This window comes from Schistocerca serialis, chromosome 2 (genome assembly GCF_023864345.2).
Source record: "Schistocerca serialis cubense isolate TAMUIC-IGC-003099 chromosome 2, iqSchSeri2.2, whole genome shotgun sequence".
In the NCBI taxonomy this organism is placed as follows: Eukaryota; Metazoa; Arthropoda; class Insecta; order Orthoptera; family Acrididae; genus Schistocerca; species Schistocerca serialis.
The window spans coordinates 595,056,983-595,070,713 of NC_064639.1; the positions used below are offsets into that span (position 1 = coordinate 595,056,983).

At 38.3% G+C, this 13,731-nt stretch overlaps 1 protein-coding gene across 2 annotated transcripts; it reads right to left on the reverse strand.

Annotated features, from left to right (window-relative positions):
• Positions 1-924: 924 nt before the first annotated feature.
• On the reverse strand, positions 925-10,523 carry LOC126457617 (polyadenylate-binding protein 4-like). Of its 2 annotated transcripts, none has more exons than XM_050094074.1 (10): positions 10,015-10,523; positions 9,737-9,930; positions 8,777-9,055; positions 8,579-8,695; positions 4,128-4,322; positions 3,832-4,047; positions 2,726-2,972; positions 2,376-2,536; positions 2,008-2,220; positions 925-1,897 (listed from the first exon to the last, which is right to left on the reverse strand). In XM_050094074.1, exons 1-10 carry the CDS (start codon positions 10,205-10,207, stop codon positions 1,826-1,828), a joined length of 1,887 nt encoding a protein of 628 aa, XP_049950031.1. In that variant the 5' UTR covers positions 10,208-10,523; the 3' UTR covers positions 925-1,825. The 2 variants fall into 2 exon arrangements, with proteins under 2 accessions (XP_049950031.1, XP_049950030.1); XM_050094073.1 differs by having other exon boundaries at positions 2,726-2,975.
• Positions 10,524-13,731: the final 3,208 nt, after the last annotated feature.

Genomic DNA, 13,731 nt, shown 5'->3' on the forward strand with positions numbered 1-13,731 from the left:
ACCTCTTACATGTCAGGTTTACATGCTAACTACTACACTATACCATTACACTGCCAAAATCAGTTGTATTTACGGCTGCTACCCTAGTCACAATGATTGTCAGCCTTCCAAAATTGAGGTTGACGCAATGTCAGGAGAGTACAATTTAAGCTGATCTCTGATTACTTAACTGTATAAATGATGCTGAATCACTTCCTTTGCAGAAGTGATAAAGTGGTGTTTGGATAGGGCTGTGTATGAAATGAATTTTGTGTGTGTGTGTGTGTGTGTGTGTGTGTGTGTGTGTGTGTGTGTGTGTGAGAGAGAGAGAGAGAGAGAGAGAGAGAGAGAGAGAGAGAGAGAGAGAGAGAGAGAGAGATAAAAGGGCCAGATCCATGTTTCAGGATTAAAAAAAAGGTGGACAAGGCATTCTAAGTGAACTAACTGTTGTAGCAGTTTGGCAATGGTGAATGGTTCATGTGCGACATTGAGCACTCTGGAGGAAACCAGGTACAGCACATAAAGTGTTTACTATCAAGTAATTTCAATTTAACTAAGTACAACATTTCAATGTGTTATTTTTGTCTCCAAACAGGAGATTTTGAAACAGAATTAACTTTACATATCATAATTCACATGGTACCCACATTGCAGCACAAACTTCTGTGGTGCATACCTCACTAAACTGTGCAATGAAGTAGCGTGGCACAGAAGTGTTTTCTGTACAGAAAAGGAACATCTTATCGAACTGATGTCAGATGTGTTATGTTACTTGTTCTTGCTACACTATCACTTTGAAACGTCTCTTTAAAATTACAGAAAAGCAAGAACAATCTGATTTACAGTAGTTTACACAACAGATTTAAATATGGACAGTGAGCAGGTAGATACCTTTAAGAGGAAATTGCTGCTGAATAGGAGCTGGTGGAAAGAAAAATCCAAATGTATTATTTATCCATTAACCCATTGTTTTTCAAATTACATAATCATTACATAAGAATTTTAAACATAATTTCAAACCCCAAAGCACGAAATATATACATTCACTTAAAACTACGTACTTTCAAATGAAAACTTCCTAAATATCAGTACCTTCAAAAACTCTCCCACCCTCCCGTCTCACTGAACTCTCATCAATATTTGTAATTTAATGTTGATTTTCCTCTTTTTATGCTGATTTTTTAATGTAACTTGATTACAGATGTTATTTCCTTGTGGGCACTTTGATGTAAAGGAAGAAAATATTACAAGTTACCGTTTCAGGTATTACAATTTTTTTGCTGTTTAAAATTATTGACAAACAAGAAAGACTAACATTTGAGACATTTTAAATGAATACAAGCATGAAGGGAAATGAAAAATACGCCCACATCTATTACAGAAGGTATATTGAAATAGTTTTAAAACTAACTCAATGTTCTTTGAATTTAAAAGCCAATCAGAACATTCATAAAACAAAATATTTGCAAATCAACGATGTACAACAAATACAATAAAGAAACTTCAATTATCAGCAACACTTAAAAGAAGATCATTTTAATAAGAAAGTGGGCTTACTCACTAGAACTCATTCACGAAGTTTTACTTTTAAAATATATTCTTAGATTTCTTTTCCTGTTTAAAGTCCTGTCTATTAGGTAACAGAAGACAAGCAACAAATTAAGGATATTATTTTAAAATTCCTACACGTTTTAATTCTCTCTTTCTGAAATTAGTGCTGGAAGCTACCAGATAAGATCTGAATAAGGAGTATATAGTAGCCCCAAAATTTCTTCAAATTTTAAGCCACTTCAGGTTCCAAGTTAACCGGAAATGATCCAGTTGTGGCTATTTTCATATTAAACCTTTATTCCTTCTTTCCTTGAGATGCAGCTTGTTTTGCCTGGTGGGCTTGAAGAACAGCAACAGCTTCTTCAACCTGTAAGCAGTGAGCCTCGACTTAGTGTTTCCTTAGGCATGTAACACAAAATTTTAAATTTTGATTGTATCTCAATGGAAGAAACAAAAAAGGAAAACCCAAGGGATTACCTTAGCTTTGAGAGACTCATGGTGTTCCAACATATGCAGAAGCTCTGAATTATCTATCTCGAGTAACATTCCAGTAATTTTCCCAGCTAATTCTGGATACATATGCTGAATTAAGGGGAACAGACGTTCTCCCAACATCTGTTTCTGGTCACGATGGGAAGCTTCAGCCAACATTGAGGCAGTCAGTGGTTCTTGGCCTTGAATGTGCACAGCCTGAAAGGGTGAACATTTTTTATAACACCACTCTTGGTATACATACTTTAAACCAAGGACCATTTTCCAGTTAAACACTCAAACAGAACTCTGTTGTCATAAAAGGAACAAAATTACTTCAAATACAACAGAACAAAGCCACAAAGCTCACTTACCTGCTGTACAGGCGGTTGCTGTGCCACAGGCATTGGTTGTGGTGGGTTACGCATATTAGCTGTGTACTTGTATGTAGCAGGACGTCCCTGAGCAGAAACTGACACAGTTGGAGCACCCATTGGACGGCCCTGGATGCTACCCGCTCCAACGGACTGTTGACCTGTAACAAAAACCAACAACAGAACAAAATTACTGGGATGGAAACCAGGTAATACCACCAAGACATTTCTTGTATGAGCATTCTTCTGCATTAATCATCTGTGTCATTATCTGAACTACTGTACTTAAAAAGTACGAGACTGGAAATCTAATAATCTTCATTGAAATCCCACCCACAAAGACCACTAACCTGTAATTGGCCTTGCAGACAGTTGGTTTCGAATTGAAGTTGGCTGCGCTGCAGGTCTTGGAGCAGCACGGAAAGGCAAATTTCCAAATGTCGAAGCAGTGCCCTGAGCATTAGGACGCACTTGGGGTTGTGCAGTCCAGCGTGGTGTTGCTCTTATTGGTGTCATCTGTGCTGGAGTGTAATAACGTTGCGGCTGGGCGGCAAGTGTTGGAACAAAGTATCCACCGCCTGCATTTGGCTGGAAGATCTGCTGAAATAGTTTTAGGGACAATGAATAACAACCAAGTAATGGCCAACAAAGAAGTTAATCACAGAGTAGCTACAAAACATGGCATTTAATACCCTACAATCTGCTCTCAAATTCACTGCCAAGACTTCTATGGAACCACAAACATTACCACATGGCCATTAACTACTATAAACAACCCAGAGTTAAAATGTATTTGTTGTTTCCACTTTGGAATTATTTCACATGGCAATGCAGTGGGTTACAGGTTAAATCAGGAAAATCAATTGGGTATTAGACAAACGGGGAATATTAGGGCAAAACTAGAGATAAATTTAACACTAAAATGCCAGCAACAAATAAGAACTGATGCCCTGCACGACTGTAGAACTGCACTTCACTATAATATCGTAAGGGACTGAGTATTATCTTAAATAATTTTACCATCCATTTGGTAAATTAAGTCCTGTGACATTAGGAAGTTAGCAAACTAAGAAAATCATGAAAATTGGTATCAAGATTGTGAACATTAGTATTACTAGCACCTGGAATTGCATGAGCATTTAATGGAAACCACCTACATTTTGGATGTTTCTTAATGTTAGTGGCCAATATTCAGTCAGTCAGTCAGTCATTTGTCAATTTCAGGATTCTTACAAGTTTGTGTGTAGTCAGTAAGTCACTGCCTAGCTTTCTTTGTCCAAAGAAGGTAGAGTGATATCTGGCTTCGTGCCAGCAGTCCTTGCAGAGACAATCACGTATGGCACATCCAGACAAGGTTCACTCTTGCTGTACACCAGTATGCATACTACAGAGTCTGAGCCTGTTTTCCTATTCTTCCACTGAAGTAAATTCTGTAACATCATAAATATCTACTGACCTGTCCCATTTGCTGCATTCTCATGTTGGCCATTCTCTGCATATATTGAGACGCCAAATGAGCTTTGCGGTCTTCCTTTCTTTGCGCTAGCGCAACATACAGAGGTTTAGTACCAACAATCCTACCATTCATCTCTGTTACAGCCTTAGTTGCTTCCTCCGGTGAAGAAAAGCAAACAAATCCAAATCCCTTACTACGTCCATCTTCCAGCATGACCTGAAAAAGGAAATGTCACACATTGCTAGTCTGCAACAATTTAAAATGTATGCACACCTATTTTCAGACAAAGATCTTACCTTAGCACTAGTAATAGTTCCAAAAGGTGCGAACTCTTTACGCAGTCGTTCATCATCTATTGTGTCGTCAAGATTTTTCACATACAAATTCACACCTTGGTAGCGATTGAGACGTTCAATCTTGAGCTGCTCAAATTTTCGTTTCAGCTCTTGCTGCCTTTCAGCTTTCTTCTGTGCACGGCCCACGTACAGAATCTACATCAAGTGGAAAGTGAAGACGAACATTATTCATTCCATGTAAAATATATGAAATTTCTCTTCAGCACTGACTTCACAATCTTACTTCTATTTCTAATCAACCTTTTCACCTAAAGCATTAACAATGAGTGTATGCAAACTGTGCTCAGCACAACATTTCAAGCAATGACTGCTTGACTTTAGTTTCGTACAAAAAATTTGAGTCATTTGTCACAAAAAAGTTAACAACATAACGTTTTTGTTTCAAGTATTTTTAAGCTTCATGATGCAAGTATGCAGAAGGGGAAAACATGCAAACAGGCGAGTGCCCCTGCATTTAACATAGACAATTGTTCCCAACAGCCTCTAAATGAAAGTACTACCAAGCTCTTGTACAATCACTTTGTGTAACTGACCTCTGTATAAAGACCTAAGATATCACTGAATATGTAGTCGGGTAGAGGTTGGAAATATGGGGTTTACATACATGTAATTGTGGCATGCAAAAATTTAGTCAGCAAAGTATAAAATACGAGTGGTACAGTAACTTCTTTAATGGATCAATCTCTACAGACTTTTTAATCTCTTTCTGCTGGCTGCAGACTTTTGTTGGCAAGCATCTCCCACTTTTAGAACACTTAACTCTCCACACAATGTAAGTTTGGATTCAGGGTGTCTGGATTTACCATGTCTATAATGTATCAATGTTTGTTGATATCCTTCATATTACTGGTTTGTACAAGAAGTGCATTAGACTGCTTTCTCTACACAATTACCATGTCTGATTCCAATGCACAAAACACCATTACACATCTCCGTGTTACAATTCTATGCCAGTAGGTCTCCAAAGAGAATATGGCAACATACACTTTCAACTTTCACTTGGGATATAATATTAAAATCTTTGCACCATACCACAGAGCAGAAAGCACCTATAGTACAGTACTCTACATAGAGCTGCAACAACGATGTATCGCCACACTGACATACAAAATCACATTACACAATCACATTTTAAAGCCAAATTCATGAACACTCTACAGTGAAACAGATCATTTAAACACACATCCAATTTTTGGTTAATGTAGCTTAACTGTTATTTGAATAAGGCAAACAATTCTGAAGTTTATCAGACAACAGCACTAAGCACTCAGCTGATACGTTAATCTAACAAGACAATTTCCAGGTTATATTTCAGACACTACATAGCCTTTTTACAAACTGCCTTATGACACATTCCGAGTACCCCAATACCCCATTTGTTGACAAGTTCTGCTATTAAACATTATTTCAATTTTTGACAAATACTGCATTCAACAGCATTTACTCAATTTCCTCAACCTCCTACATCTTGCCAGTTTTCAGCAGTCGCAAACTTTTGAATATCAAACAGTACAAACTGTGGATTAATTGGAAGCCATTCTTTAGTTGAAGAATGTAGTCTTATGACAAACACAGACAATTTCAAACTGATACTGAAACATCTTCAAACATAGTAATTTAGCAATTAAAATTTTGCCAATTTTCTGTCAGTCTATCCATCAGTATTGGAATCAATTTTCAACTTTCTTGTTAAAGTGTGGTGCATGTGGCAAGTAAAGTGTGAACAGAACCTCTATCAAATCCAATGAAGTGTACAAGAACAGATTTCGTAAAGTTTCCACTTCAAAAATTGGAGAAAGCAAAGAGGTCCCAAATCAAAAAAGAACCATGCACAAAGCCTTTTTTATGTTAGATCAAGCTGCTTCTGGCCATTACATGTTTTCTACATCTTTTCTGTTTCTTTTATATGCAAGATTTAAACAGCTGTACTTACACCCAATAAAAACTAGGTATCTACATTTTTTTCTCTCTAAACAGTTCTCTAACCACTGTCTTTTGTTTTGGTTTTAGGGCGCAAAACTGCTATGGTCATTAGCGTTGTAAAACATTTATACTTTGTAATTTCAATAACTTCACTGTTCACCCCAGTGGGGAGGGGGGGGGGGGGTGACATTATGCCATTGCCCACGTGACACCAATAACTAGCCAGTTTCTTTTTCTATGCCTCCAATAGAGGGCCAGTTACAGTGCAACCTGTTCCCATACTGTCAATAAACGAAAGTTGTGTAGCATCAGTTGCTTCATGCTCCTCAGCTCTTGTAAAGTAGTGCTTCCAAGTGTGAGGTGTCATCAGCTGTTGTGAACTAGTGTTTCTTTGTATTAATGTCTTAGCAGAAGTCCACCATGCCCTGAAAGCAAATTTGCCGTTTAAAAGGTTGCTCACACATTTGTCAAATCCAAAGGTATTGAGGATTTGAAAGAATTCTGATTTGCAGACAACACCATGAAAAGGCATGCTCCATGCACAAGTACTTTGGTGCAACAGGGCAATTTTTAATTCAACACATTTTCAAAAGTGACAAAACAACTTTTCCACTGAATGTGGATAGATTTCATACTAAAAATCTGAAAGGAGAAAGGCTGAAGGAGAGAACCATGAAGTATCACAAGGTCATTATCTCTTTGAAACCCAGGGCAAGAAAAGAAGTTACAACAGGTAATCAAGGTGGATATGTTCCAGTATGATGCAATATCCAGGTATGTGTCCAATTATTACAATACAAGGAATTTTTGCGAAGTAAACTTCTTTCAAGTTGCCAAGCAGCCGAGTTAATTAGTGGGAAAACATCTCTCCAAAAAAGTTATGTTTCTGGAACAATTTTTTTCACCAAAGAATTTTACCCCTAGTAACACAGTAGTCTTTATACAGGGTGAGTCACTATTGCCAACTAGGATAATTCCGAAAGTATGATAGGAGCTGAAAAGTTTGAGAGACAAAAGTTGCATGGCACAACAGGGGCCATAACATGACTTGTTGCTAGGTGAGGTTGCTTCAGAGATATGATGGTCAACTTTTTTTTTTAATGGTATGCTACAGTTTGGTACCAAGTTTCTGAAAGCGGCTATCGACACAAATCCAATTATGTGTAACAGTAAGGTCTTTGAAAGACCCCCCCCCCCTCACCCCGTCAATGACATACAGGTACATGTACATACATTTTACACACTTATGATTAAATTACATTTGATCAAAACTTGGCCACTTCCAGTGCATTTTCTGTTGCTTGTTGGATCTTAGTAATCTTACTGAAAATCTTACATGCACAGAGTTAACAAATCAGCATTCACAAACAGAATACCACATCCCAAAAACAATACGATCAATGTCTTATTTCTTTACACATGAAAATTAACAGACAGCAAATTATTCAGTACTGAACAGCAGCTCGTCTGGCTAGAGATAAACACCGTTAAACAAAAATTCTGAAGAATCATTTAAAATCTCATTTCACACATGCTCTGGAAAAATATACCGTGTTACTGGCCATTCTTTTCGGATTTACAAAATGTATGCATAGTATTAACTTCGCTAGTTTTTTCTAACTGCAGTCTCCCACAATTCATGTTACTCTGTGTTAAATTACGAATTTTTAATTCTCAATTATCCTCTTGCAAATTTAGTCTTTGACAAGATCAGCAATTCAAACTAGTTGATAGAAGATGCAGAAACTTTGATCCCTGATAGAAGAGTATGACTGTCAGAACATTTTCCAGTTTTACACCATATTTAAATATTTGCGAAGATGTTAAGCTCATTTTGCATGCCTTTTGTGGTGTCACTTTGGCTTCATTATATCACGACATGTTATGAAACAGAGCCTAAGATCATCACTGCTGACCGAAATAAGTATTCTCGGGACCAAAATTTTTGTGATCATTAAAGAAATAAGAAATTTATTCTACAACATGAACTTCAGGAGGCTGCCACATTCTTTACACGTACAACATGAAGCAACACAATGCAAAGCTCACACAGAAACAGTGAGAGGAAATAGGTTACATTTTTATGTTTGAGGTTTCCCTGAAAACTAGTTGAAATCTTTGTAATGAAATCCTTCAAGTTAACAATGGCTGGGAAGCATTTTAGCAATCTGCATCTACAGTCAATAGGCGGAAAGAGTTCTGAAGGACATTGACATCTTGAAAGTAGTTTCAGTCCTGTTTGTGTGGCTGCAAACCACACAGAACAGCTATACGATGACATGTTATGAGTATTGCTTACATTACTTAAAAAGTGGCAAAACCTAAGCAAACATGGGCTTGAAGCAACCTGTATGTTGGCTGTTATGTGTTAAAAGTTCTTTTGAACTATCATGATGGCCACAATGCTGCCACACAATCATATTCTTAACTACGAATACTGCATTCCTCATGACATCTGAAAATATTACCTTCCCATCCGGTAGCTCTTTGCCATTAAGTTCTTCCACTGCTCTTTCGGCATCTTCCGGGTCTTCAAACGCAACGAAACCAAATCCACGCGACTTCCCATCTTCCCTTGTCATTACCTTTAAAAGATAAGGCGAGTTGTGTAACTATTCGAGGACTACAAAATTACAAATTTACAGAGGGAATACACATATGCTTACCTTGTGGCTGGTGATTTTTCCATACTTCTGGAACATCTCTTTCAGCATATCATCAGTGAAGTCTTCACCAAAGTTCTTTATATAAACATTTGTGAAAAGTTTTGCCTTTTCTCCAAGTTCCTTCTCACGCTCCTTTCGTGGTACGAACTTTCCAACAAATACTTTCTTGGCATTAAGTAACATACCATTTACTTTCTCAATTGATTTAGTAGCAGCTTCTTCAGTTTCAAAATGCACAAAGCCATATCCCTTTGATACACCATTTTCATCTTGAGCAACCTGTAACACAATGCAGCAGATTTAAAGTATTTGGCATATGGCTACCAACCCATGTAGACTAATGTTAATGCCAATGCAGCAAGTAATTAGACACCCATACTGAATGAAGTATTGTAAACCTATGATTGACATATTGTGTAACTGACAGCTACTGCAATGCTTTCCATTACCCTTATGAATAATTCCTCAGATTTTAGCAGGTTTTACCAATTTGGTTCATGTCTACTGCATACTCCCAAGTAACATCTGAATTCGTGTTATACATTGCACAAAATACGTAAGAGCATTTCAAATTAATATTTTTGAGGTAGGTACTACAGATAATTACCCTTAACTGCAGAGATACTGTGCCCTGAAGCATGAGACATACAGTCTACAAAATACAGAAATCTCGCTCAAGCTACTTTGGCCTGTCTGGAGTAATTAAGAGACGTTTCCAGCGAAGTACCAGCGACCTTATGACAAAATGAACGCAATACTTCACACTTTTTTTAAGTCTATACGGCGTTTTAAGACTAATACCAAGGAGAGTTCGTGGTCAGATGAACAAACTTGCAGGCGCCCACAATGAACCACTGGAAATCATTTATACGAAGGCTTAATTCCTACAACTAACACTAAAGTGATAAAGAGTTATTTTGGGTTTCTTCATTTTAAACTGATTCACCACGTGTTACTCACCTTACAGCTTAATATATTTCCAAACGCGGAAAACGTGTCATACATGGCTTTGTTATCAATGCTTTTGTCTAAATTCTTAATGAAAACATTGCCAACGCCAGACTTTCGAAGAGAGGGATCTCGCTGAGACCACATGATACGAATTGGACGCCCTTTAATTATATCAAAATTCATAGTGTCCAAAGCTCTCTCCGCTGCAACAGTTTAAACAGAAATTAGTGAAGTCGTAAGTGTTGCAGAAGTCATAGTGCGCTTTTAGAAAACAGCTTGGCACTTACCATCAGCAGGTTGCTGGAAGTTGACATAAGCGTATCCCAGCGAACGACGGGTTATCATGTCCCTGCAGACACGAATAGACAGCACAGGTCCAGCAGTTGAAAACTTTTCAAACAGTACAGCTTCTGTAACATCTTGATGCAGGTCGCCCACATACAGCGAAGCCATAGGATAGTTTGGCCCTCCTGGATTCATTTTCGTCGCACTGTTTCTCTAGATCCGCAGTAGCAAATTCAGATGCAGACTGATCACAGAAGTCTTCTGTCGATGCGGTTGCACAAACGTCTTCAATACTCCTCAATATGCCCACGTTGTATGATCACAGAACCACGCGTTTCGGTTAAATTATTATAATTTTCTCGATTTTTTCTATTTTTTTGTGTTTTTTGACTTTTAAATTTTTTTTGGCTTTTTATAAATTATATCACGAAATTAAGGTGGGTTGTGTAACCTATATTGCAGGCGACACAACCTCACATTAACGAACCCTACTCCTGAAAGAGGCAGAAGCAGTGAAAGTAGGTCGGCTAACGCTTTTATACGCACGGCATTTGTATCCTTCCGCAATGGCTGAGACAGAAAAGTAGTACGTACTGAAACATCAAACTAAACCACCCTTGTAGAATACCTTTTGATTTGTTGCAGTTTATCTGAAGAAAATTGAAAAATATATATAGTTTGGGATATTTGGTAGTGCAACACTGAACATTTTAAGTAACTGTTAGGTCCCCATTTTCCGCCGTTAACAATCGACTGGCACGTTGTCGTTGGTGTACCACGTGATTCATGGCGTCACGTAGTTGCGTTTAGTCGTCCTGAAAGCAACGAGAAAGAACGGACTACTGCAGTATTTGACATTTTTATGTTAATAATAAAATTTATTTAATAACTGCTGCATCTACTTTTAATCATTGTATCCCGCTATTACACCAAATCAATTTAGGGCGTCTACAGCAATACCATGCTGCAGTGCTTGGACAGAAGTATTGCAATGAAACCGCTCCAAACGAATTACTGAATTATTCAAAAATGCGTGAAATCTTATGGGACTTAACCTGAATTATTCAAATTCTTTTTATACACATTTCAAACAGGTGAATTTATATTTACCATATTATTATGTACGTATTTAATGACTGGACGAGCATCACAGGTAAAATGTTTCATACGAATTTCGACCGTGGTATTTTTTATCTTTTCGAAATGTATCAAAGATTATATAAAGTATTATTTAACGAAAGAAATGTGTGTTAGTGGTAAAAGTTAGTCTGATTGGCATGAAAGAAGTTCCTATTTCGTGTACGGAATTTTCAAACCCTAACGAAAAGTTTTAATTTATTTTTATTATGTATCAAAATAATTTTGCAACATTATTTCTTACACTTATCTTCTGCATAGAAATACCTGGGACACAACGAGAAAATAACTATATAATTGTAGATAAAGCAGTGGAAAAGCAAACTGATATTTGTACCTACAGTGTGCTAACCCTCTGAAGCGCATGGCGGAGAGTGAGTCCCACTGTACCAACTACTAGTGTCTTCTCCCGCTCTCTTCACGCATAGATCGCGGGAAAAATGATTGCGTGAATGTCTTGTGGGAGCGATACACAGAGGGTCGTTACATGTCCATACATCCATCACTTAACGCTGGTCCTAGAAACTTTCTAAATAGATTTTCAGGGGATAGCTCACGCTTATCTTCAGGCGTCCGTCAATTCATTTCTTCCAGCATTTTCGCGACGCTCTCCTATGGGTCGAACAAACCTGTGACCATTCGTGGTGCCCTTCTTTGTATCTGCTCAGTAGCTCCTGTTAGCCTTGCTTGGTACAGGTCCCACAAACTTGAACAATATTCTAGGATGTGTCACACGAGTGTTTTGTATGTAGTCTACCAATGAACCGTAGCCTGCCATTTGCTTTAACTACAACTTATACTATGTGATCGTTCCATTTCATATCCCTGCGAATTGTTACACCCACGTATTTTTATGCTTTGATCTGTTCCAACTGTGATTCACTGATATTATAGTCACAGGAAACTACGTTTTTTTCGTTTTGTAAAGTGCACAATATTATATTTCTGAACATTTAAATCAAGTTTCCAGTATTTGCGCCACTTTGCAATCTTATCAAGATGTGAGTGATAATTATGCAGTTTCCTTTAGACAGTACATCATTAGCGGTAAGTCTGAAGTTACTATTAATAAATAACGTAAAGAGAAAGGGGCTCAACACACTTTCCTGAAGTGTCACGTAAATAGCGTCTCTTTTTTTTTTTTTTTTCTATCATATCACGGAGAAAAGTAGCTACGTGACAGCTTTGAACCTCTGACCTTTAAACATTTGCCATTATGATTTTGGTTTCACGTGGTTAGCTAATTTAGGCAAATATGGAGAGTTTATGTACCAGACCAACCATTTCATTCTTCATTTTCTATTCAAAGCCACGATGTCGTTATAACTAAACTTTCGCTATTTGAGGCAGTGTAGACGGAAAACTATTTAACGTATAGGTACCCAACCAAGAGTGAAGTTCAGACTGTGCGCTGTAGGATTTGCGTTGTGGCTAGTTTTAGTGTCATGACTTGCCGTTAGACGCCGGTGCCGGTACGGCGAAGTAAGGCTGGAACAATCATCATTCATCAGTGCGCATTATAGTTGCAGATGGCAACATGGATCTGGACAAGGTGAGCAGGGCTGTACTCGTTAAGCTCTAGTATCGAAACAAAAACAACAGTGCTGCTCTTCGCGAGTGTTGAAGCATTAAAGGATACGGAAGGTTCTCTTTCCGCATCGTTGTTGAAGTACATCATTCAGAAGTTCGAATTAATTGGGAATTGCTCTTGGGAGAGGCCGACGACCAATTGCGCCCTCAATTTACTGTTTCCACGGCTGAGGATGCTGGACACAATAGGCAAACTTGCACCCCAAGAACCTAGGCCATGCAGCGTGAACGATAACCGTTACTGTGATCTGTTTCACCAACATGTGATCCCTGCTCTACAGCAGGGAGGTGCTTTGGACTCAACTGTTTTGTTACTAAAATGGTTCAAATGGCTCTGAGCACTATGGGACTTAACTTCGAAGGTCATCAGTCCCCTAGAACTTAGAACTACTTAAACCTAACCAACCTAAGGACATCACACACATCCATGCCCGATGCAGGATTCGAACCTGCGACCGTAGCGGTCGCGCGGTTCCAGACTGAAGCGCCTAGAACCGCTCGGCCACTCCGGCCGGCGTTTTGTTACACCATGTACCTCTCTACCTCACACTGATCGTAAGGTGACTCGGTTACTCCGTAACAGGTTTCGAAAAAATCGAATCATTCGCCGATTGTTCCAAACTGCATGCCCACCAGTATCACTAGATTTGATCCCTTTTGATTTCTGGCTGTGGAGTTACCTGAAGGACAGCGCTTATCAACGAGACACTAACGCACGTTGGATGTTGAAAATGAGTATAGCGAGAGAGGAAGCCAACATACCACCAGCGATGTTTCGGAGATTAGTACAGCAATATTTAGTGCGGTTCCAGGCTGTCGTGAATGCAGATGGTTGCCATTATGAGCAATGTCTGTAACCTGGAACGTCAACACGGTATGCAGTTAAGAAATGTTACCTTCTTGTGTGGAAATTCAAATCTGTTTCTTTCAGTAGTTTTTTCTTTATTTCCCTTCCGCATGTGCTTTACAAATGTTTCCAAAAAGTTTCATTT

What these genes read in the sequence shown, in the direction of transcription:
- LOC126457617 (XM_050094073.1), bottom strand. Translation starts at nt 10,207, where the DNA reads ATGAATCCAGGAGGGCCAAACTATCCTATGGCTTCGCTGTATGTGGGC. An exon ending in GAACTATTACTAGTGCTAAG is followed by an intron (nt 4,048 to 4,127) that starts GTAAGATCTTTG and finishes TTCCTTTTTCAG; the next exon opens with GTCATGCTGGAAGATGGACG. An exon ending in GTCTGCAAGGCCAATTACAG is followed by an intron (nt 2,537 to 2,725) that starts GTTAGTGGTCTT and finishes TTTTTGTTACAG; the next exon opens with GTCAACAGTCCGTTGGAGCG.